The sequence below is a fragment of the Oryctolagus cuniculus genome, chromosome 10, assembly GCF_964237555.1.
Source record: "Oryctolagus cuniculus chromosome 10, mOryCun1.1, whole genome shotgun sequence".
Taxonomy (NCBI): Eukaryota; Metazoa; Chordata; class Mammalia; order Lagomorpha; family Leporidae; genus Oryctolagus; species Oryctolagus cuniculus.
This window is the reverse complement of record NC_091441.1, coordinates 111,703,696-111,727,327: the sequence shown is the minus strand read 5'-3', so window position 1 is coordinate 111,727,327 and position 23,632 is coordinate 111,703,696. Positions and strand designations below refer to the sequence as shown.

At 56.8% G+C, this 23,632-nt stretch overlaps 1 protein-coding gene across 8 annotated transcripts in view; it reads left to right on the top strand.

The window, feature by feature from the left end:
* Positions 1-10,440, top strand: part of CFAP92 (cilia and flagella associated protein 92 (putative)) — a 44,705-nt gene extending 34,265 nt beyond the window's left edge. For 4 of the 8 annotated variants that reach the window (XM_008260342.4, XM_008260341.4, XM_008260340.4 and 1 more), the window contains 4 exons: positions 7,417-7,581; positions 8,166-8,372; positions 8,458-8,614; positions 10,200-10,440. In XM_008260342.4, the coding sequence (XP_008258564.3) occupies positions 7,417-7,581; positions 8,166-8,372; positions 8,458-8,614; positions 10,200-10,210 (540 nt within the window). In that variant the 3' untranslated portion in view covers positions 10,211-10,440. The other 4 variants (XR_007921671.2, XM_051851769.2, XM_008260343.4 and 1 more) reach the window with 4 other exon arrangements.
* Positions 10,441-23,632: the final 13,192 nt, after the last annotated feature.

Sequence of the window (23,632 nt, the reverse complement as noted above, 5' to 3'; positions counted from 1 at the left end):
AGAGAGGAGAGGCAGAGAGGCAGAGAGAGGGAGGAAGAGAGGGAGAGGGAGAGGGAGAGGGAGAGGGAGAGGGAGAGGAGATAGAGATCTTCCATCTTCCATCTGCTGGTTCACTCCCCAGTTGGCCGCGACAGCTGGAGCTGCACCAATCCGAAGCCAGGAGCTTCTTCCGGGTCTCCTATGCAGGTGCAGGCCCCAAGCACTTGGGCCATCTTCTGCTGCTTTCCCAGGCCACAGCAGAGAGCTGGATCGGAAGTGGAGCAGCCGTGTTGACTCTGCAGGCAGCAGCTTTACCCACTACACCAGAACACCAGCCCGATCCTTTGTGTTTCTGTGACATCCGTGGTAACAACTCCTTTTTCATCTCTCATCTTAGTTATTTGAGCTTTCTCTTTTTTTTTCTTGGTTAATCCAGATAAAGATTTCTTGGGCCGGCACCGTGGCTCACTTGGTTAATCCTCTGCCTGCGGCGCCGGCATCCCATGTGAATGCCGGGTTCTAGTCCCGGTTGCCCCTCTTCCAGGCCAGCTCTCTGCTGTCGCCCAAGTGCTTGGGCCCTGCACCCACATGGGAGACCGGGAGGAGGTGCCTGGTTCCTGGCTTTGGATCAGTGTGGCTCCGGCCGTGGCAGCCATTTGGGAGGTGAGCCAACGGAAGGAAGACCTTTCTCTCTGTCTCTCTCATTGTCTAACTGTATCTGTCAAGTAAAAAAAAAAATTTCCCAATTTTATTTTTTAAAAAACTATTCATTAATTTCTTTATTTAAATTTTTGCTTTGATCCTTGTTTTTCTCTCCTCCCACTAATTTGAGGTTTGGCTTTGTTACTCTTCTAGCTTCTTGAGATGTATCATTTAGGTAGTTAATTGGAAATTTTTTTTAAATGTAGGTGCTTGTTACTGTAAACTTTCTGGGTACTGCTTTTGCTAAACCTCATAAGTTTGGCTATGTTGCATGTCTGTTGTCATTTCAAGAAATTTTACAATTTTGTGATTCCTTCAACTTCCACTGATTATCATGCTGCTCACTCTGTGTTATTTGTATGACTCCTAAAGTTTGTTTTGTTGTTAGCTTTATTCCATTGCGGTCATAAATGATACATGACTCAAGTCATTTGAAAATACAGTAGCTACTGACATTTTTAAAGGTGTATTTTTTTATTTGAAAGGCAGAATCACACAGAGAGGAGAGAGAGAGAGAGAGAGAGAGAGAGAGAGATTGATTGATTGATTGAGATAGATCTTCCATCCATGGGTTCACTCGCCAGATGGCTGCCATTGCCAGGGCTGGGCCAGGCTGAAGCCAGCAGCCAGGAGCTTCCTCCAGGTCTCCCACCTGGGTGGCAGGGCCCACACATTTGGACCACCTTCTGCTGCTTTTCTCAGGCCATTAGCACAGAGATGGATTGGAAGTGGAGCAGCCGGGACAGGAACTGAAATCCATATGGGAGCCTGGCATTGCAGGCGGTGGCTCCACTCGCTAGGCCACACACTGTTCCCTAAGAATTTCGTGAGACTAATTTTGTGACCAAATATACGGTTGATTATGGAGAACATTCTAGGGGATGAGAGTTGTATTTGGTCGTGTTAGATGAATGTGCGATGTTTGATAGTGCATTTGTCTGTGGCAGAGTTTAACTCTGATGTGTCTACGTTGATACTTTTGTCTGGATGACCTGCCCATTTATGAAACAGGGATGTTGAAGTTCCCCACTATTACTGCATGAAAACACTTTTCTCCATTTAGAGTTGATGTATTTTGTATAAAATTGGGTGCTGTGGCATTAGATGCATGTATCTTCTCGCTGAATTGATTGCTTGATCAAAATACTCTCTTTTTGCCTTGAGACTCTGGGTGTCTCATATAAGGATAGCTGCTTATCCTTACCTGTTCTGTTTTTAACTACAATGAAGTATCCGACACAGGTTCTTCATGAAGCGGAGAGGTTTGTTCTGGCTCATGGGTCTGAAGGTTCAAGTCCGAATTGGACAGCACGGTTGGCTTGGCTTCTCTCAGGCCCAGAGTGAGGGAGTGAGTGCAGAGGAGGGTCACATGACGAGACTCGGGCTTCGATGACTGACTCACAAGAACGACCTCTGAGGGCCGCTCCAGAGCCCCGGGGACCTCGCACAGAGCCCTGGGGACCTCGCACAGAGCCCCGGGGACCTCGCACAGAGCCCATGCCCCCAAATCCTAACTGGATTGTTTTTACCCCGTTACCTTGTGACGGGGATACTTGTGACTGCAGTTTAAAATCCTGCAGGAGTTTGGGACGCAAGCCACGTTCAAACTGTGGCAGTCCACAGCCATGGGCACAAACCCGTGTCCCTGCACACGCAGCATGCAGTCATTCGGAAGTCTTAACTCACTGCCGCAGCAACTTCAGAGTTCAACGTCTCTTGTGCAAGCCAAGGCAAACTTCTCCAACTGGGAGCCTGTAGAAAGCCGAGCTCTGTACTTCCAGGAAAAGGGTAGGCACACACACTTTTTTTTTTTTTTTTTTTTTTTTTTGACAGGCAGAGTGGACAGTGAGAGAAACAGAGAGAAAGGTCTTCTTTGCTGTTGGTTCACCCTCCAATGGCCGCCGCGGCCGGCGCGCTGCGGCTGGCGCACCGCGCTGATCCGATGGATGGCAGGAGCCAGGTGCTTCTCCTGGTCTCCCATGGGGTGCAGGGCCCAAGTACTCGGGCCATCCTCCACTGCACTCCCTGGCCACAGCAGAGAGCTGGCCTGGAAGAGGGGCAACCGGGACAGAATCCGGCGCCCTGACCAGGACTAGAACCCGGTGTGCCGGCGCCGCAAGGCAGAGGATTAGCCTAGTGAGCCGCGGCGCCGGCCACGCACACTTCTTTTAAAGATTTATTTTATTTATTTGAAAGACAGAGCTACAGAGAGAGGTAGAGACAGTGAGAGGGGTCTTCCATCCGAGGGTTCACTCCCCAGATGGCTGCATTGGCAGAAGCAGTGCCAATGCGAAGACAGGAGCCAGGAGCCTCTGCCGGGTTTCCCACATGGGTGCAGAGGCCCAAGGACTTGGGCTATCCTCTACTGCTTTCCCAGGCCATAGCAGAGAGCTGGATCGGAAGTGGAGCAGCCGGGACTAGAACCAGTGCCCATATGGGATGCTGGTGCTTCAGGCCAGGGCGTCAACCCACTGCGCCACAGTGCCGGCCCCTAGGGCACACGTTTGACTTCCAGAAGTGGGTAACAGAAAAGTAGAAAGTGTTACTCAGGCCCAAGGCAGTCTGAAGCCCAGCAGGCAGCCGTGACGTCCTCAACCGCGCATCCTGGGCACAGGGTGGTCAGGCCTCCGCACCCAGTCCCGTCACCGTGGATCTGCTTGTCTCCAGCTCACTGGGTGCTTCCTGGAGGGGCGCCCATTCACTGCTCTCACCCACGCTGCCACTGGGCACTGCCCTAGTCTGGGCTCTCTGCAGGGGCACCACCCCAGAACAGGTCTGTCCTGGGCCCCCAGGACGTCAGAGACATCCTTTGAAATCTAAGTGAGGGGAAGTGAGGGCCAGCACTGTGGCGCAGCAGGTTGATGCCCTGGCCTGAAGCGGCGGCATCCCATATGGGCACTGGTTCTAGTCCCAGCTACTCCTCTTCCAATCCAGCTCTCTGCTATGGCCTGGGATGGCAGTAGAAGATGGCCCAAGTCCTTGTGCCCCTGCACCCACATGGGAGACCAGGAAGAATCTCCTGGCTCCTGGCTTTGGATTGGCACATCTCTGGCCGTGGCGGCCATTTGGGGAGTGAACTATTGGATAGAAGACCTCACTCTCTCTCTCTCTGCCTCTCCTCTCCTCTGTGTAACTCTGACTTTCAAATAAATAAATAGATTTTTTTTTAAATCTAAGCAGGGAACCTCCATGGCCCTGTTGGGGTCCACCCACGTGGCTGCCCTTGGAGGCAGCACACAGGTGTCTCTGGCTTTCTCCCGTGGTCTTTCAGTGTGTGTGTGTGTGTGTGTGTGTGTGCGCGCAGCTTTCCCAGAGAAGTGAGCTTCTTGTAGGAGCATGTCACTGGGTCTGGGCCAATTTTGTATTCATTCACACTGTACCTAACTGGGAACTGTGGTCTGTTAACATTCAAGGCTATTGTTGGAAAGTAAGCACAGAATCTTGTCATTTTAAAATGTCGTCATAGTTTTTGCTCCTGGACTGTGGTGGGGTGAGCGTGACAAGGTTCGCTTCTGCTGTGTCTGCACTCCTGGTGGCTCTACACTTTGACCTGCTTTCCCGGCAGCGTTATCTGGCTCCTTGATCCTATTTCTGGTGTGGGACTCCCCGCAGCGTCCTTCCCATGGCCACTCTGCTGGTGGTGAGTTCAGTTTCTGCTGGTCAGGGAACGTCCTTAGTTCTCCTCGGTGGAGAAGAGTTTTCCGGAGTGCACTCTTCTCGGCTGGTACCTTTGTCCTCTCAGAACTCAGCAGTTGTCATTGCAGCCCCATCCCCGCCCCATGAGCAGGGTGCTGGTGAGAAGGGCCTGGTGGACTGGCGAGGGCGCCCTTCCACGTGCCCTGGTGCTTTTCTCACACAGTAGTAAAAATTCTCACTTTTGTTGTCTTTTTCTTTTTTATTTATTTATTTGAAAGAGTTAAAGAGAGATGTACAGCCAGAAAGAGTGAGAGATCTTGCATCTGCTGGTTCACTCCCCAAATGGCTGCAACAGCCAGAGCTGCGCCAATCTGAAGCCAAGAACTAGGAGCTTCCTCCAGGTCTCCCACATGGGTGCAGGGGCCCAAGGACTTGGGCCATCTTCTGTTGCTTTCCCAGGCCACAGCAGAGAGCTGGATCGGAAGTGGAGCAGCCGGGACTAGAACCAGTGCCCATATGGGATGCCTGGACTGCAGGCCAGGGCTTTACTCAACTGTGCCACAGTGCCAGCCCATTATACAGAGAAGGAGAGGCAGAGAGAGGGAGGTGTCTTCCATCTGCTGGTTCACTCCCCAGATCTCTCATAATGATGACTATCTCTGCTTCTGTGTGTAGTATATCCTTAAGTATCATTTGTAAGGCTGGACGAGTGGTGACATTCTTTCAATTTCTATTGTGGAAGGTCTTTTTTGTTTTTTAAATTAATTAATTTATTTGAAAGAGTTAGAGAAGGAAAGGCAGAGAGAGAGAATGAGAATGAGAATGAGAATGTCTTCCTTCCGCTGGTTCACTCCCCAATTGTCTGCAACAGCCAGAGCTGTGTCAATCAGGAGTCAGGAGCTTCTTCCAGATCTTCCCATGTGAGTGCAGGGGCCCAAGGACTTGGGCCATCTTCTTCTGCTTTCCCAGGCCATAGCAGGGAGCTGGTTTGGAAGTGGAGCAGCTGGGACTTGAACTGGTGCCCATAGGGGATGCCAGCACTATAGGCAGCGGTCCCACCTGTTAGTCCACAGCGCTGGACCCTGTTATTGTGTCTTGATAAGGGGCTTTTCTGGTCGTGCCTGTCTGGGGCCCTGTGAGGCATCACATCATTCCTGTGACTGGAAAGTTTTCACATGTTGTTGGATTGAGTAAGTGTCCACGCCTCCCCCTCATCCCCTTCTGAGAGTCCCAAAATTCAAATATTTATTCATTTACTAGAGTACCGAAGGTGCGAGAGGCCATATTAAATTTTTTTTTTCTTTTTGTGACTTGGATATTTCCTATCTTCAAATTCAGATTCCCTTTTTTCTGCTTAATCTAGTCTCTAGTTAAGGCTTCCAACTATTTTTATTTATTATTTAGTCTTTTTTTTTTTCTTTTATTCTTTTTTTCCTATTATTTAGTCTTATTAAGTTTTTCTGAGATTTCTGTTTGGTTATTTTCCAAACTCTGTTTTCTCCTTCATATTATTCACTGGTTTCCTAATTTCATTAAATGCATGTGTATTTTTTAAATTTTTTAATTTGTTGGAAAGGCAAAGTTAGAGATGAGGAGGGGCGGAGAGATCGATCAATCTTCCATCCTCTGGTTCACTCCCCGAATGGCTGCAATAGTCATGGCTATGCCAGGCCTGTTCTCCACTGTTTTCCCAGGCACAGTAGCAGGGAGCTGGATCGGAAGTGGAGCAGCCTGGTCTTGAACCTGTGCCCCGACGGGGCCAGCGTTGCAGGAGGCAGCTTAACCTGCACCACAACGCGGGCCCCGTGTGTACTCTTGTGACGACTGAGCTTCCTTACAGTCTGTTCTTGGGAAGTCTTTATCAGACGCTTCACTGGCATCCTTTTTGGGGATTCTCTTGCTGAAGAGTTGTTTCCCTTTGGTGGATCAGGTTCATTTGCTTTTTCATACGTGGTCTGTTCTTGATTTCTCCTGATCAGTTTTCAGCTTCCACTGCAGACACGTTCTCAGGGTTGGGCAGGCTCCCTGTACCAGCTCCTTCTGTAATTAGTGCTACTGGTGGCGGGGACCTGGGGCACTCATTCCATTACCCATGGCGTCAGAAGTAGCAACAGCAGCAGTCTCAAGTGATGGGGTCCCTTGGATTCCACGTGGCATGCAGCTGAGATGGGAGCACTGGTCCATGCTCCGAGCGGCAGCCTGGGGGCCAGTGGTAGAGTCGCAGGAGTGCCACAGCACCTGTGGGAGTGGCGCTGGAGCACCCGAGCACCGGCCTGCAGTGCCAGCACTGGAGCCGTGGAGCACTGTAGCCACCAGCTGGGGACAAGGTCCTGGGAGCACCGGCCCGCAGCCCTGGTGGCTGCCAGTAGGGGCGCTGCTGAGAGTCGCAGGATAGGTCGCATAGCACCAGGATCATCGGAGCAGCTGTCCTTACTAAAGCCCATGCCACCCCTCTGAGAGTAGTGAGGAAGTGGCCAAGGGCCCACGAGCATTGGCCTGCCGTACTGGCAGGAGGCGTGGGTCTTAGCAGGGGCGAGTGCTGACCCCCAGTGGCAGGGGGAGGGAATGGGCCTGCAGTGCAGGGAGCAGGATTATCCTGCTTTCATGAACCTGCAGTGCAGAGCATGGGGGAAGTGCTGGGGGGTGGGGGTCACCCTCATTCTGCTGGCCCCAGTCTTTGTTGCTGGGGGGGTGGGCCAGCTGTGGGCTCTGGGATGTGAATAGGGATGGGCTTCGGGCTTGTAGGGTGGGATGCGTTTCTACAGTGGCTCGTCTCTCAAGTGGGGGCTGAGTGGGAGACAAGGGCAGACCTATCGTGGAAGCCTGCATCACTTCTGACCTTTGGAGCTGTGAGTTCTCCCTGTAGCAGCTGGATGGAAGAACGGGGGCCAGGTGATGTGTGTTCCTGTGGCAGTGACCTTGGGCAAGCCCCATGTTGCCGTCCCTTTAGAGAGTGAGAGGGTGCAGTAGATGGCCCTCACAGCACTAGGGTTCAAGATCCACTGACACTTGTCCCCCAGATCATCTCGCTGCCCGGGAGCTGGCCGGTGGTGGGGAGGAGGGCCTGGTACGGGTACTGACTTGTGTCTCTTTCTTCAGAAAAACATCCTGGGAGCCCACCAGGCCAGCAAGAGGCCTCCGAAGCCCGTGATGAGGGTGATTAGAATTTCTACTCCTGCCCACCAGGCTGTCCACAACTACAGTATTCAGACCCTGAACTCCACAGAGCTTGCCAGAAAGGAGCTGTATCAAGAAATGGCCAAGGTGAGGGCAGGCCCAGAAAGGATGCTGGCAGGGGCTGGGCCAGTGAGCTGTGTGTTCTCCGGACAGGGGTGCAGATGAAGGGCAGGAGACCAGGAGGAAGCAGTGTGCTGGCTGTAGCAGCCACTTAGGGGGTGAACCAATGGAAAAAGGAAGACCGTTCTCTCTCTCTCTCTAACTTTGCCTGTCAAAAAAAAAAAAAATGTTATTTGAAAGTCAAAGTTACACAGAGAGAAGGAGAGGTCTTCCAAACGCTGGTTCACTCCGCAGTTGGCCACAATGCCAGAGCTGGCCTGACCCAAAGCCAGGAGCTGCTTCCAGGTCTCCCACGCAGGTGCAGGGGCCCAAGGACTTGGGGCCATCTTCCACTACTTTCCCAGGCCAGGGCAGAGAGCTGGATCAGAAGTGGAGCAGCCGGGTCTTGAACCAGCACCCAAATGGGATGTTGGCACTGCAGGCGGCAGCTTTGCCCGCTATGCCACAGCGCCAGCCCCTGCCCTGATTCTTACTTGTAAACCTGTTGGCCACGCAGCCCTAGCCGGGTTGCCACTGGCCCTCCTGCAGATCCGTCGGCCCCTTGTTTCCAGGAGCCAAGGAAGAGGTTCACGTACTCACAGAATTACCTCTCGGCCACGGTGGAGCCCCAGGACTCGGAGGAGGAGGAGAGGAGAGCCCGGAGGCGGTCCCGCCAGGCCTGGCTCACGGCCAGCAGCTTCCAGGTGACAGGCCTCCAGAGCAGCACGGCAGGCCCCGCCGAGACCCTCAGGCTGCCGCCCATCAGAGAGCTGGACGAGGTGTCCGGGAGAAGCAGGGGCTCGGTGCAGGCCGGGGGGTGGCTGGGGGCCCTCCCTGCCCCTGACGCGCCTGCTGCCTGACCAGGAGTGGAAGGAGAACGCCCTGTTCGCCAACGTGCTGCAGCCGGTGCTGGACCGGGAGCGCTGGAGCTGGGACCGGCGCCACCTGGACTTCGAGCTGTACAAGAAGCCACCTCCTTTCTTCAAGCTGCCCCCGGCCGTGGCACTGGAGCCTGTGACAGGTACGCCCGACACCTCGGAGCTCGGTGGGCAGCATTGTCCGTGTGGGAATTCCGGGGGGGTGGGCGTGGCAGGTGGAGGCCAGGCGGAGCTCAGGGGCGCTGGGTTCCATGACTGGGCAGATGCCCTTACCGCCTAGCGAGGTGGGAGGGGACGCTGAGCTTCAACACTGTTGCTCCTGGCTGGTGCCTGGGGCTCTGGGCCTCAGGGGACCTTCCTGCTGCTTCTCCCAGGGTGGGGAGAGACCTGCAGAGGGGGTCTTGCCGCACCAGTCCCCCAGCATCCTCTTCCCTTCCGGCCCTGTGCGTGAAGTCAGACCTGGTGCTCACGCACAGGTTGATCAGAGCCCGCAGTTGTAGGTAACGGCAGAACTTCCGCTGCAAGAGGGAGAGAGGAGTTCATCTCTTCTCAGCCCTGAGCCTGGGTGCAGAAATCGTTCCTAGCAAGTGACACCAGACGCAAGAGCTGGGGTCTGCTCCTCCCCGACTCCTGAGGCCAGCTGGTGACAGCTCCACGGCCCGGAGAAAAGTGGTCAGAACGCTCCTGCCCAAGCCTGACCCGCCGTCCACTTCCCAGGGCTGCCTGCCGGTCAGGGCCCCCTTCTGGGTCCTGAAGGCCTCCTGTGCTTCCTGAAGCCCCCACAGCCTGGAGGTAGGGGGAGGCCAGAGCCCGGGCCCTGGAGGAGAGAGCATTGCCTCCTCCCCACAGCACGGGTCGGTCCTGTGCAGCCCCCAGGGCCAGGACCTGGCTGGCCTCTCTGCTGGCACTTAGCAACTGAGTGGGCTCTGCAGAGAACACTGACCCAGAGCCTCCAGGCCAGCAGGACCATGGGGGGCAGAAGGAGACCCAGGGCTCCACAGTCGAAGATGGGGCTGGCAGGAAGCACCGTGCAAGTGAAGAGGAGCAGGTACAAGGCCGGCCCAGGCCTGAGACAGGGCAGAGAGCTGCAGGTGCAGAGGAGCCGGGTAAATGCTCTCTCCTGAGTCCAGTGCAGTGTGAACCCTCCCAGGTAGCCACAAGGATGCGGCTAGGCCTGCTCAGTGGACACCAGCAGGGCCAGCGCAGCGGCTGCGTGTGGGGCTCTTGCCTGTGTTCCATGTGCACTTCCTGTTGCCTGCAGGTGCATGGATGCCCACACCTGACCCAAGTCTAGGCTCTCACTCAAGGCAGAAGCTTGTGAGTGGCCCGTGGCCCAGAGCCGAGCCCTTCGTCCGCTCCCCGCGGCCACCCCACTTACGCTTGTCTAGCTGAGACAGGCTCAGGAGGTCCTGGAGATGAGCTTCCACAAAGAACGTGGTGGCCAGGACCTGCCGGAGTGAGGTCAGCAAGTGTGAGCACCGAGCGCCCTGGGGTGCGGCCTGCGCTGCAGCCTCGCCCACACGGGGCTCCTGGGCTTCTACTGCCAGCCCTAATCCAGACTCGCGTTGGCCCCAAGGGCGGCCTCTCTGAGCCCATTTACCGCTCTGGGACAGCACATAGGAAGAGCCTAGGGCACAGTGGATCCTGAGCTGCTCCCCCCACCTGCACCTCCCATGAGGGGAGGTACGTGCAGGCAGATGGGGTCACTCACCCCCTCTCTTCTCTTAGGCAGGAGATGAAATGGAGCAACAGGGGCCCTCCCACGGCCTCGCCACAGAGCACCTGCCCGGCCTCCCAGCCTCCCCTGCAGACAGCAGCCTGGGACTCGCCCTCTCGGTGACCAGCGCTGGGCTTCGTGGCCCTGCCTCCCGCCGGCCCTGCCTCCCGGGACTGCCCAGTAGGGCCACACCACCCAGAGACTCCCTCTTTCCCACCCTCAGCTTCATTAAAGTGCCATTCGACAGAAGGCAGCAGGAGACTGTGTGTGTGAGACTGCGTAGGACGTACCTCGGGGCCCACTCCAGGTCGAGGGGCTGGGCCCATGCGACAGCAGCAGCTGCTCTTGCCGGGGTTGGTGGGGGGCTGGTGCCCCGGGCAGAGCAGAGCCCCCCCTCCCCCCCGCCGCCTTCACCCAGATCTGAGTCCCACCTCGCTGCTGGGTAACATGGGGCTAACACTGCCTTCCCCCAGGGCCTGCAGGAGGTGGGCTCGGCAGGGCCTGCTGTCTGCCCCGCCCTGGGTCTTGCTTTGACCTCGGACTGAATCCCAGAGGCCAAGACGGAGGGTGCCCCACGCCATCTTCAGTCACCAGAACTCCATGAAAGGAGGCATGGGGCTGCCCCTCTCTTGCTCTAGGGAAACTGACCCCACAGGGGTTCACACTGACCAACCGGTGATGCTCGCTCTGCCAGGCAGACACAGCCAGGCCAGCTCGCCGAGGGCTGACGGCCGAGGGGGCCCACACAGCCGGCCGAAGTGCAGCAGCAGCCTGCTGGCGGGCCAACAAAACAACCGTTTGTCGGCGCGTGCTGCCCCAGCCCACGAGCCAGGCGACGGCACTCTGCTCTCCCCTCCGCCCCACGGTGCCTGCTCCTGGGTCACCTGGACAGGACCTAGCGCGGGATCAGCCTAGGTCCTTCCCCCAGTGTGAAAGGGCTGAAGGCCCAGAGGAGGCAGGATGGGGTGCAGGCAGCCCTGGTGTCTTCCCCAGCTTCCCTGGAAGAGCAGGTGACTTCCCCTAACCCTTCCCCCACCTCCCAGTGCTCCATATCTGCAGTTGTCTCGGCAGGGCCAGATGTTCCCCACCCCTGCTTCGAGGTCGGCCCCTCCTCTCACCCTGGGTGGAGGCCAAGCTAGGACCCCTGGCTCTCTGGGCCCCTACTCACCAGCCCAGGCTGCCCCCGCCCTGCAGCCAGCCTGCAGTGAGCACAGTGAGACTGTGCCTGTTCCCGCCCACACCCCTCCCAGCCAGGGCAGCCGCTTCCTGTTGCTGCCCCAGGTGGGCTTCTGCTGGGCAGGTGGACCACGTGGTCCTGAGGGAATGACACCTACTTGATCCTGGCGGTCAGGATGCACCCGGCATGCTGCAGTCCAGTCAGGGCAATGTACATCCGGAGAATCTCGTTGGTTCCCTGTAGGCAGCAATGCGAACATCAGAGACCACCCTGTGGGGGCAGGGCAGGGCAGGGCAATGCAAGGACTGGAAGGAACCGAGCAGCGCAGTGTCCAGGGCTCAGAAACACGGGGACAAAGGGGCAAGCTGACCAGATGGCCCAGGCTTCCTACTGGGACCCACCACTGCTCATGACCGTGATAACACCTCCCTCCAGGGCTACACCTCCTTTTAAAAATGGAACCCACGAGGCCACCGCTGCGGCATAGCAGGTAAAGTTGCCACCTTCAGTGCAGGCATCCCCTATGGGCGCCAGTTGAAGTCCTGGCTGCTCCTCTTCTGATCCAGCTCTCTGCTAAGGCCTGGGAAAGCGGTAGAACATGGCCCAAGTACTTGGGCCCCAGCACCTGCGTGGGACACCTGGAAGCAGTTCCAGTCTCCTGGCTTCGGATCGGCCCAGCTCTGGCTGTTGCGACCAATTGGGGAGTGAACCAGCAGATGGAAGACCTCTCTCTCTGCCTCTCCTCCTCTGTTTCAAATAAATAAATCTTTAAATAAAAAATGGAACCCGGAGTTCCTGGTAGACAGGGACACTGATACTGGCACAGCATTGCTGGGGAGCCCCCTATCCACCCCCAGCTCCGGGTAGAGGCCTGAGTTCCCAGGCAGCCACGCCCCGCTGTTGCCCACTAGGCACGATCGCACTGTGGGACAGACAGGTGCCGAGGCCAGGCTCAGGCCACACAACCAGCACCAGGGACTGAGGACTCTACCCTGCAGCCAGGCTGGTCCCACGGGCAGTGAGGCTCCCACAGGAGAGGAAGCAGGGGCGTGGAGGCCTCCAGGCAGAGCCCAGCGCTCTGAGCACGGGGTCTGCAGACAGAGCCTCTGCCTCACAGGGAGGCTCTGTGCCTTCTGACCATGGCCTGGCGGGCCTCCTGACCCCCTGCTGACCACCCCTTCTGCACAGGCTGGCTGGAGAAGAGATTGCTGTGACCCACAGGGCCTGTTTGGGGACACAGCAGCCGCCGAGGCCTCCTGGCATGGGACAGCCCAGGAGCGCCTGCGGCGGGTGAGGATGCCCCTCACAGCCAGGCCAGAGCTCCAGCTCTCACCCTGTCCTGGTCTAAGGGCCTGTGGCCGGCACAGCCCCAGCCAGGTCCAGTCCCACCCTTCTTCTCACCAACTCTGAGTCCCCCCTCCCTCCCAGCACGAAGGCCTGCAGGTCTCCTCCCTGCAGCCCACCCTCCACATAGGTCCTGGGTGAGTTCCCAGGCCACAAGACAACCGAGTTAACTCCCCTTCCCCTGTCTGCTGCCGTCCCAGCCACCGGGCCGGGCCGGGAGAGCTGAGTAGTGAGCTGCGCCACCTGCTGGGGGTCCTCTGCCCGTGCAAGCAGGGCTGTGAGAGGGTCCAGGGTGAGCACACACAGCCTGGCCTGGGCGCCGGGGCCCTGCTGGGTCTCAGCAGCATCCCCAGGACGGGGAGGGTCAGGAGGGGAGGGGAGGGCATCGGCAGGGCTCCACAGCGGGCCACAGCCGGGCACTCACCTCAAAGATGAGCAGGATGCGGGAGTCCCGCAGCATGCGCTCGTACGGGTAGTCCCTCATGTAGCCCGAGCCCCCGAGGATCTGCAGGGCCTTGCTGACGCACTGCCAGGCGGCCTCCGAGCTGAGCACCTGCAGGGACACAGGGCGAGGTCAGCACAGGGGCACCGGGGCCCAATCCCTTCCCAGCAGAGCGACCAAGGCACCAGGAGCAGCGCGGTGGCTGAGACGGACTGGGCTTTGGGATGACACTGACCCAGGGAGGAACCGGCTGCGTGACCCGGAAGTCCTCTGCTTTCCTCGACCCCACCACCGGCCTGCGGTGCCCATCCCTGCCCTGGCCTTCCACACCTCTGGGCCCGCCTCCATGCCTGCGTCGGCTCCTGTTTTTCAGTTCCCACTGAAGAAAGGTTCCACCTCGTGCAGCAAGCCCGGCCGCGCCTGCCCCACCACCCGGGACTCATCCTCTGCACTCGCACGGCAGCCAGGCCCTGTTTCTGTCCCTCCACACCGCGAGCGACTGGGGGAGGAGACACTGCCGGATTCAGCTCCAGGCTTGGCACCCAGAAGAGGCACAGCCTCCGTGGGTGGGCGCTGGTGATGGCTGAGGCACAACCAACACACAGACTCACCCACAGGGGACTCACTGAGCGCCAGGAACCGTGTGACCTCCAGGGAGAAGGCCCCACCCCGCCCGGGCGAGCCCTGCCCTGGGCTGCCACACCCCACCCCTTCTCTCAAGCCCAAGTCGGAGCCCAGTGCGGGAATGATTCAGGGCAACCAAGTGGGGCAGCCATCTTACTTATTCCACCTGACACTGAGCCCTGCCTACACACACCAACAGAAAGCCCCAGGATCTCCCACTGCAAATACCCCACACGAGGAAGCCCAGGACCAGGAAGTAGGGGGAACAGATGGTCCCTCCCAGCGAGCCCGCTGCCCCACGCCCCGCTGTGACGTCCCAGCAATGGCTGGCTACATCTCCTCTTGCTGCTGAGCACTGACCTCTGGAAAAGCTGCCCCGCGCCGCCCTGGGGAGCACCGTGCTGCCTGCAAACCGACGCACGGCTGGGCCTGTGCTTTGCTGCTTCTCCCCTGCGCGACCCCAGGGCCTGCCTACCCCCGGGGTGCGGTTCCCAGGTTGCGTCGTAAACACGAGCCCGCTGGGAGCTGGCCGGTGGGAGGGAGGCGGGAGGGAGGCGGGAGGCAGCCCCGTGGTTGGAGGCCAAGGCGACGGAGCCTTTCTGAGTCCCTCCCGCGCCGGCTCCCGGGCTCTCACGCCGGGATTACCTTCACCATGGCGGCCTCGATGGAGCAGTCGGGGAAGCCGGGCTGGTCCAGCATCCCCGCGGTGAGGTAGGACATACTTTCCATCACGTAGGCCTTCTGAGCCATCAGTGCAAACTTTTCCTGGAGGATTAAACACACACACACACACACACCCATCAAGTCATCTGCTTAGCTGAGATCCAACCTGCCTATCAGCCGAGCAGGCCTTTACGTCAGAGGGCTCACCGCTCAGGAGAGCCGTGCCCGGGGCCAGCATCATGGTTACGCTGCCCATGGTGATGCTGGCATTGTGTCGGATCACTGATTCGTCCTGGCTGCTTCACTTCTCACCTAGGCCCCTGCCACGTTCCTGGGAAGGCAGCGGAAGACAGCCCAGGTACTTGGGTCCCTGCCACCGGTGTGGGAGACTCGAATGGAGTTTCAGGCTCCCGGCTTCAGCCTGGCCCAGCGCTGGCCACTGTAGGCGTTTGGGGAGTGAATCAGCAGATGGGAGATCTCTCTGTCTCTTCTTATCTCTCTTTCACTCTGCCTTTCTAATTGATAAATCTTAAAAAAAAATAGAAAAAAAAGCAATTTGCTTTAGCTGAGCCCCAAATCTGCCTGCACAGAAGGTGACGCAGTCAGTGCTGGAGAGAGCCCCAGGCAGGCACGGAGGCAAGGCCCCTGCAGGAACACAGGCTCACAGAGCCACAGGGTCCGCCAGCAGCATGGGCACGGAAACACATGCTGTCAGCAGGTGATGTGCATCACGCAGGAAGTGCAGGAGAACCTTAGGACGACTCCTGAAGGTGTTGAGAGCGCAGCAGTGCAGGGGGCAGAGCACCCAGGCTGACAGAACGGCAAGTGCAAAGGCCCTGAGGTCAAGGAGAGCTGCAGGACTGACTCTGGACTCGGGTCTAGCTTCAGAGTGTGTTCACTTGTATTTGCAATGCTTCCTGTGACCTCTTCCCAGCTCACTAACCTGAGTGTGGGGCAGCCACCTGCGGGCTGCGGTGAATTCTACTCCAGGGATTCACAGCAGACAGGAGCATAGGGGGCGTCAGCCAGGCATGGGTCAGGCCCTGGGAGGCTGGGAAATGGCCATGGTGGCGCGGCCCCTGCAGGACCAGGTTAAGGAGCTCCACTGATGTCCTGAGCCTCTCCCCCACCCCCATCTCCCTTCAGCCCCAGCCGACACTGACCTCCCATTACGTCTTCCTCTGTGTCCAGCTCCTCCCAGACTTCTCTGCCTGCTGCTCCTGAATTTCCCAAAGCTGAGTCCGTCCCTTGCCCCAGGCCCGACTCCTCCACCTGAAGACCTGTGGATGAAGGGAGCCGTCAGCACTGCACCTGCGGCCTTGACGTGGGGCCACCCTTCCTCTGCACACACGCCAACATGATTTCAATGCTGGGGTGGGGGCTGGGCCTGCCCCTTCCTGCTGCAGCCTGCGGCCGCACACCAACCAGAAAGAGGACGAGACTGGCAAGGGCTCCCCCAGCATGCCCCCCTGCGGCCAAGCCTCAGCCTGGTGGGCTGCCCCGTCCCCACTGTCTGTTGGTGGATGCTCGCTTACTCACTCTTTAATTCACAAGTGTGGTTCCTACTGGGTGCCAGGCTGTGGTTAGGTGACAGGTGGCCGTTGGAGACCCAGCTCACGGGTCACCTCCTCCATCCTCAGACCTGTCAGCCCTCCCAAGTGCTGGCCTCACAGCCTGTGAGCTGTTTGAGGACGCTGGGCCAGACGCTAGGGCTCAGAAATTATTACTGAACAATGACGTGAACAAACCCGGCCATGTAGCAGTCAAGTTCAACGAAGTGAGATTCTCTTCCCTCCCTGCTTCCCAAGGCAGGGCTCCCAGGGTCTATCTGGGACCCTCTGGTCACCCTTACCACATCTGTACCACAAATCTGTGAGCTAGATGACTCGGATGGGAACTGAGTTTCTTCATAGACACTGCAGACATGCCAGGACTGCCCCCTCAGGAGTGGCCACCTTGACCACTCCAAGGGCAGGGTCCATCCGCAGTCTCCGAGCTGAGACAGAACAGTGTGGAAGCACGGACGTGAGGAGACAGCTGGCCTCGCGGCAGCCAATGATGGGAAGAAAAGACACGGAGGGAGGAGCTGCCTGGGCCTGCGGCATGGGCTTCAAACACTGTGCACCAGAGTAAACTTCTTGAATTCCCTTTTCCTTGAGCTTTTCCAAGTCCCTTGATGTAGCCTGAGCAAGGAAAGGCTGAGTTTCCACCTGGGTTGGACCTTAGTGTCAGTAAGGGAAGAGACTCTGCCCTCTCTTACTCCAACTGTTCCGCCCGACTCCTTTTGTGAGCAGCTGCAGGCTCCAGACAGGACAGAGGTGGCAGCAGGTACACAGGTCCCCCATCTCCGCTCAGGGGTAAGCGGAGACCTAGCTAGCAAGCACTCTACCAAAGTGAGGGGCCGGATCTCTGCACACGTATGTCACCAATAATTCAACACGGGCGTGAATCCCACCGGGAGCTCCTGAAGACACACACTCCTGGGCTCTGGACTCCAACCACACCGAATAGTGGATATTGCCCATCTGGTCCCGCGGCATGAGGGCCTGCGTTCTAACTAAGTGCTGCTTTCAGTGGCTTTGCGGATGGCTTCTCCCCAAGCACAAACGTGGGTCAGAAGGTTTGTCACATGGGCCAGGTGGCCGTGCAGACACTGGTGCCACACACACCCCACCTTGCAGGGCAGGCCTGCTCAGGGTGAATGCAGATCCGGATACAGGCCAAAGCAGGTGTGGGGTTAAAGCCATGGTATGGTGTTCTTTGACAGTGTGGGTCTATCCCTTTTCAAGCCTTCTGGGAAATGGCACAGGGGAAGCATGAATCCAGCGTATCCGAGAAGAGGCAACAGCCACATAGTCTTTAATAGATGCAGCCGGGGGCTCTGGTCTTCTCAGAGCAGCAGGTAATAACCTGTCCTCATAACACAGAACAGGCCAGCTCCAAACCCAGCCATCCTCTGCACACCCAGGAATCTGTCAGTGACGGCTGTGAGCAGGCACAGAGAAACCAGCGACTCTGGGAGGGCAGGGAAGAAGCTCCTGGCATTTTAAACTTGAGGAAAGAGAAGCTTTAGTGGACAGATACACACACACACACACACACATTCATTCTCTCTCTGTCTCTCTCTCTCTCTCTCTAACTCCGCCTTTCAAATAAGTAGAACAAAAATTAAAACCAAAGGGATTGCACATGACCACCTGTGCTGGCCGGGCACATCCGTGCCCCTCCACAGACAGGGACAGCTCGAGGCCAGCAGAGGGCAGAGCCCGTGTGTGAGTCGCTGTGCTGACGCCTGAAGACAGGGCTGTCCAGCAGTCAGCTCCCGTGTGGTGATGCTGCCGTAACACACTCCTTCAACCAAGCTTGCTTTCTTGCTCCAAGTCCCATAGCAATGAAGTACAGGACTTTCATTCTCGCCAGAAAGAGGTGCCCCGAGTCTTACCATCGGACTTGCTACTGACTAACAAGTGGGCCGGGTGACGCACAGTACGCGCACAGTCAGTGTCTTGAACATGGATGGTTGAACTTTCTCAGTCTCCTGTGCTCTAGTGAAGTCTCCCAGGTTGGTGGGGTGGGGCGGATCCTATCACAATGTAAATGCAAAGCCGATGGCACCCATGCTATGCATCAATGGAGAAACGCTACAACAGGTCATTTTAATGGGGCCTCCAATCACAAAATACTGACCTACCTGAGCCCAGGCAGAGGCACCTGGGGCTGGCCACACCCTGGTAACGGGGCAGGACCAGGACTAGCACAGAATTCAAGTGGGGTCAGTCACAGTGTTTCAGCGTCTCACTGGGATGGAAGTGCAGGGAGCACAGAGTTCTTGTCCCTGCAGGGCGTCTAGGCTGGGAGGCGGGAATCCCGGAATTCTGGGAGCCGTCTCTCCTCCCGTGTTAAGAAAGCCTTCGTTTAGAGTGCAAACACGGACAGAGATGTGACACAGGGGAAGGGGCGGGGCGGGGGGGCTCTCAGTGGCTGGGAACGACTCCAATGGAGAGCCTGAATCCCGGTTCTGCTTCCAGGGCTTGTTCACGAACTTCCACCCTCAGATCCTACGGGATATCTCAGTGTCTTCCTGTCTGTCCCAGCCCTTTCTCTTTTTCTGCAGTCTCTCTGTTGGTTATTTCTTAAACCTGCTGAATGGAGAGCACCGTGGACAGTATCCAAGTTAGCTTTCTGTCGTGCTGTGCACACTGTGGCCCAACAAACAGCGAGCCTGCTGAACTGACCCGCCGTCTGCCTCTCCGCTCATCTCCTGCCACGCCAGCCCCACCGCCACATACTCTGCTTCTCCTCAACCCCACGCCCCGGGACCCCGCCCCATACACCCCTCTGCCACCAGGTTTACCGCTGTGTCAACACAGGTCACCCAGAGCTGTACCTACTGCCTTCCAGGAAACAAGGACTGTGGTATGTTCATCAGGATACAGGGCTACCCCAACCAGTCTAACTGTGGAGTTAAACACCAAGTTTATTTTAGTTCAGATTTTTTTGAAAAGCATTTTTGTCATAATACACATTTCCATGAACCGAAATAAACATTGTTTTAATTCCATTTCCCATCAATTTATGAAGTGTCCTTCCATGTCTAATGGTGGGACCTGACCGAAGATCTCAGTCACTAGCAAGTGACACATCTGGATCTAGAGTGGTGCCGTGTAAGCAAGCTTGTCCCCTATCTGCTCTCCCGTGAACAGACTTAGGAACGCCTCCATGGGCTGGCGCTGTGCCCCAGAGACTGAAACCACTGCTGAGAGGCTAGCGCCAGTTCACACCCCAGCAGCTCCACTTCTGACCCGGCTCCCTGCTGATGCACCTGCAAATGCAGCAGGAGATGCCCCAAGTGCTCAGGCCCTGCACCCGCGTGGGAGACCAGCAAGCTCCTGGATTCTGGCTCCAGCCCAGCCCAGCTTTGGCCACTGCAGCCATCTGGGGAGTGAACTAGTGGATGGAACACCTCTCTCTCCCCACCCACTCCTCTTTTAACTCTGCCTTTCAAATACATAAATAGGTATTTTTTTCAAAGCCTCCAAAGTATATTAAGGACCATAAACCCCAACGTTGTGGAACCTCCTCCTTTTCCTGGGAGCCGCTTTCTGACTTGGAAGGAGGCCTTGAAGGCAGAGGCAGGCCTGCAGGGAGGCTCCCGCAGCCTGCTCTAGCACGCTTCCTCCCTGGAGCAGAGTACAATTCCCGGTCCCCTACGGTGGGCTAGGCGGGCCACGGGCTCCAACGTGGACTTTGCCTGAAACCAATGCTGTCGCTCCCCCTCTTCGTGGAGGAACGACACAGGACCCTGCCTAGGCTTCATATCCGAGTCACGGCACCATTATGTCGCTCCCCCTCTTCGTGGAGGAACGACACATGACCCTGCGCTGTTCTTTTGTCTGCTCGGCCCTCCCCGGGTTTGCTGCTGGTTCTTCCCGGGTTGGCTACTATCCCTTCCACCTCCGTGGAAGGGCAGTTCCCCCTGGCCGCATTCCCCACTTCCGCAGGGGAGCGGCACACCGCCGGCCGGCTCTCTGGGGGGCTGCACGGGTGTTCCTTCAGCTACATGTTCCCCATAGATGTTCCCGGTGCATGCCGTCTCTCTCCTCCTTCATAGTCCTCCTCCGCCAATCCTAACTCGGCTGCCCACACGCCGAGTACGCTGCTCTCCAATCAGGAGCAAGTCCTACAGTTTATTGGTTGAACTGGAGGCAGCTGGGTAGAAGCTGTTCTCTCCTCTCCCAGCGCCATATTGTAGGAGAGCAGATGCATAGAATAAGTCTTAATTCCAGTAACTTAGTCTAGTCCGAGCTGCTCCCCACAGAGGAGAGCAGATGCATAGAATAAGTCCTAATTCGAGTAACTTAGTCTAGTCCGGATTGCTCCCCACAGATCCCCCTTTCTTTTTATTTTTTAGCGTTGATACGCGCCTGTCTTCGGTGTCCCGCGGCACACACTCTGCTCTACTTGCTAGAGTTGCCACAGGCTCTTACAAGTCCTATCAATCAGGAAAACCGAATCCGGGTCCTCTCTTCGCCATGTTGTGAGGAGGTTTTTAGGCGCTGATGCGTGCCTGTGTTCGGTGCCCTGCAGCGCATGCTTTGCCCTGCCTGCAGGGGCTTACAAGCTCTATCAGGCAAACCGAATCCAAGCCTTCTCATTGCCTTATTGTGGGGGAGACTTATTAGTGTTGGTTCGTGCCTATCTTCGGTGACCTGCAGCTCATACTCTGGTCGAGCTGCTTGCTGGCGCTTACCGCCTTAAATCAGGCAGACCGAATCCAAGCTTAATATTGTTGTATTGTGGGGAATCCTTACTGATGTTAATTCGTGCCTGTCTTCGGTGACCTGCGGCGCATAAGCTGCTAGCCGCCGCAGGTGCTCATCGTGCTCATCGCCTCACTTAATCAGGCAGACCGAATCCAAGCTTTCTAATTGCCATGTTGTGGGGAGGCCTTTCTATTTCTCTATTTCTCTATGTCCGGGCATTCCTATTTCTCCCATTCTACTTCCATCTTCCAGCATTCCTATTTCTCTCACTTTACTTCTAAACTTTTGTTTCTCTTATCCCCGCGGCTTTCCGGCACCTCGCCCTGCCGGCAGCTTCACGGCTCTGCGCGGCTTCCCGGCGCCTCGCCCTGCCGGCGGGTTCCCGGCTCTGCGCGCACGCTCCGCGGTCTCCACGCACTTCGCGCCCGCACCACGGCCTCGCGCCAACGCCCCGTGCTCTCTCTGCACGCGGCGGCTTCCGCGAATGTTTCCGCCACCACCGGCATTCAGTCCAAGTTCCCCGGACTAACCTGGCGAATCCTGGCGGCCCACGTCTCTGCCTCTGGTTCCAGATCTTCGCCTCTTGCTCCCCAGGGTGACTTGAAGAATTCCAAGATGGCTTGGCCTGCACTCGCGGCTTCATCCTCCCTAACATTTTTCTCTACCCGGTGTGTTTCCCTAAGTTTTCTTCCAACAATATTCCTCCCTCATTTCTCCTGGCCTCTCCCCACAGTCCGTATCCAAGTCTAAGTTTATTATAGGTTTCACTTTCACTTTCAACCTGCAGTCCGTATCTGAGTCTAAGTTTCTTCTTGCTTTCACTTTAAATCCTAACTTCTTTCCCACAGTCCATATCCGAGTCCAAGCCTCCTCCAGGTTTCACTTTCGCTTTCAATCTCCTAGCTTCCCCGCCATAGTCCGCATCCGAGTCTATGCCTAGGCTTTCAATAGCTTCTTCCGGCACCTTTCTTGTCCGGCTTTCCCCTAGGCTCTTCGCTAGTCTCTCTCTCCGGTATTTTCCTGCTTCTTCCCGTTTCTTCCCTCCTAGGTTTCCTATCCGTCCTAGGTTTCCTATCCGAGTCATTTCTTCCCTCCTAAGTTTCATATTCGTCCTAAGTTCCCTATCCGTCCTAGGTTTTCTATCCAAGTCAGGTTTCCTAATCCGAGTCACGGCACCATTATGTCGCTCCCCCTCTTCGTGGAGGAACGACACAGGACCCTGCCTAGGCTTCATATCCGAGTCACGGCACCATTATGTCGCTCCCCCTCTTCGTGGAGGAACGACACTAAACCCTGCCTAGGCTTCATATCCGAGTCACGGCACCATTATGTCGCTCCCCCTCTTCGTGGAGGAACGACACATGACCCTGCGCTGTTCTTTTGTCTGCTCGGCCCTCCCCGGGTTTGCTGCTGGTTCTTCCCGGGTTGGCTACTATCCCTTCCACCTCCGTGGAAGGGCAGTTCCCCCTGGCCGCATTCCCCACTTCCGCAGGGGAGCGGCACACCGCCGGCCGGCTCTCTGGGGGGCTGCACGGGTGTTCCTTCAGCTACATGTTCCCCATAGATGTTCCCGGTGCATGCCGTCTCTCTCCTCCTTCATAGTCCTCCTCCGCCAATCCTAACTCGGCTGCCCACACGCCGAGTACGCTGCTCTCCAATCAGGAGCAAGTCCTACAGTTTATTGGTTGAACTGGAGGCAGCTGGGTAGAAGCTGTTCTCTCCTCTCCCAGCGCCATATTGTAGGAGAGCAGATGCATAGAATAAGTCTTAATTCCAGTAACTTAGTCTAGTCCGAGCTGCTCCCCACAGAGGAGAGCAGATGCATAGAATAAGTCCTAATTCGAGTAACTTAGTCTAGTCCGGATTGCTCCCCACACAATGCTACAAGCTGGAATGCTTCAAGTGCTCTACAGAAAAACAAAGTCTCTACTTAGAGGTGCTAAGTGTCACAGCCTCCTCCTCCACCAGGCCAGAGAAGCTAAGGCTCCCAGTGCCTCGCCCAAGTCCGACCCTAGGTGACACGGCCCTCCGGTGAGAGGGCTCTTTAAACATTAGACTCTTCTTCCCAAATTACTTCTCTATCGAAGATCACTCTCACTGCTTCCCAAATACCTCCCACTTACTCAGGATCTTACACACGGGCTTCCCTTTCCACTCCTCCAAATGTCTCCCCTTGTTCAAGACCCCAGGCCCAGGGTCTGTTTGCTCTCCAAGTCTAACCATCGTAGCTCAAGCTGGTGATGCCCAACCATGCGACACAGTGAAGCCCAGCTCTGGCCGCTGCAGGCATCTGGGGAGTGAGTCAGCAAACCAGAGTTCTGTCTCTTTTTCTGATCTCTCTGTTTCTTTGTTTCCTTGCCTGTCAAATAAATGAAAAATAAATTCCAGTGACTCTCACCCAGTTCAGGACTCTCCGAGTATGCTCCCAACCAACCGGCTCCACACTCATTCCCACAATCCTTTATTTTTGTTTCCTGCTTTAAGGACTGTGGAAACCCACTTGCTTCCAGCGAAAAGAACAGCCTGCCCTGTATTTCCGCCAGGGCACGGCTGACCCACAGCGCCGTGAGAACAGGGGCTTGCCCGTCTCCTGCCCTAGCTGCTGCACTTGCCGCGATGCCCGGCTCCTCCGACGTAATTCACAGACACAGCACGTACTTGTGGGCCAGATGACTGCTTGTTTGTAGGACTCACAACAGAGTTGGTAGGCAGTTTCAGAAAAGTCTTGATTTCTCCCAAATGGCAGCACGGAGGAGCCCAGGGTTTGTCTCCTCTGCCACAAAGAGCCAGAAACACAAGTAAACCGTTGCATTTCGGGCGGGTTCCTCAGGGCGAGCACTGGAACTCAGCAAGGGGCGACAGAGGATGCCGAAATCCGGGATGACAGCGTCAGGAGAGGAACACGGTGCACCACTAGCAGTGACCCTGGCT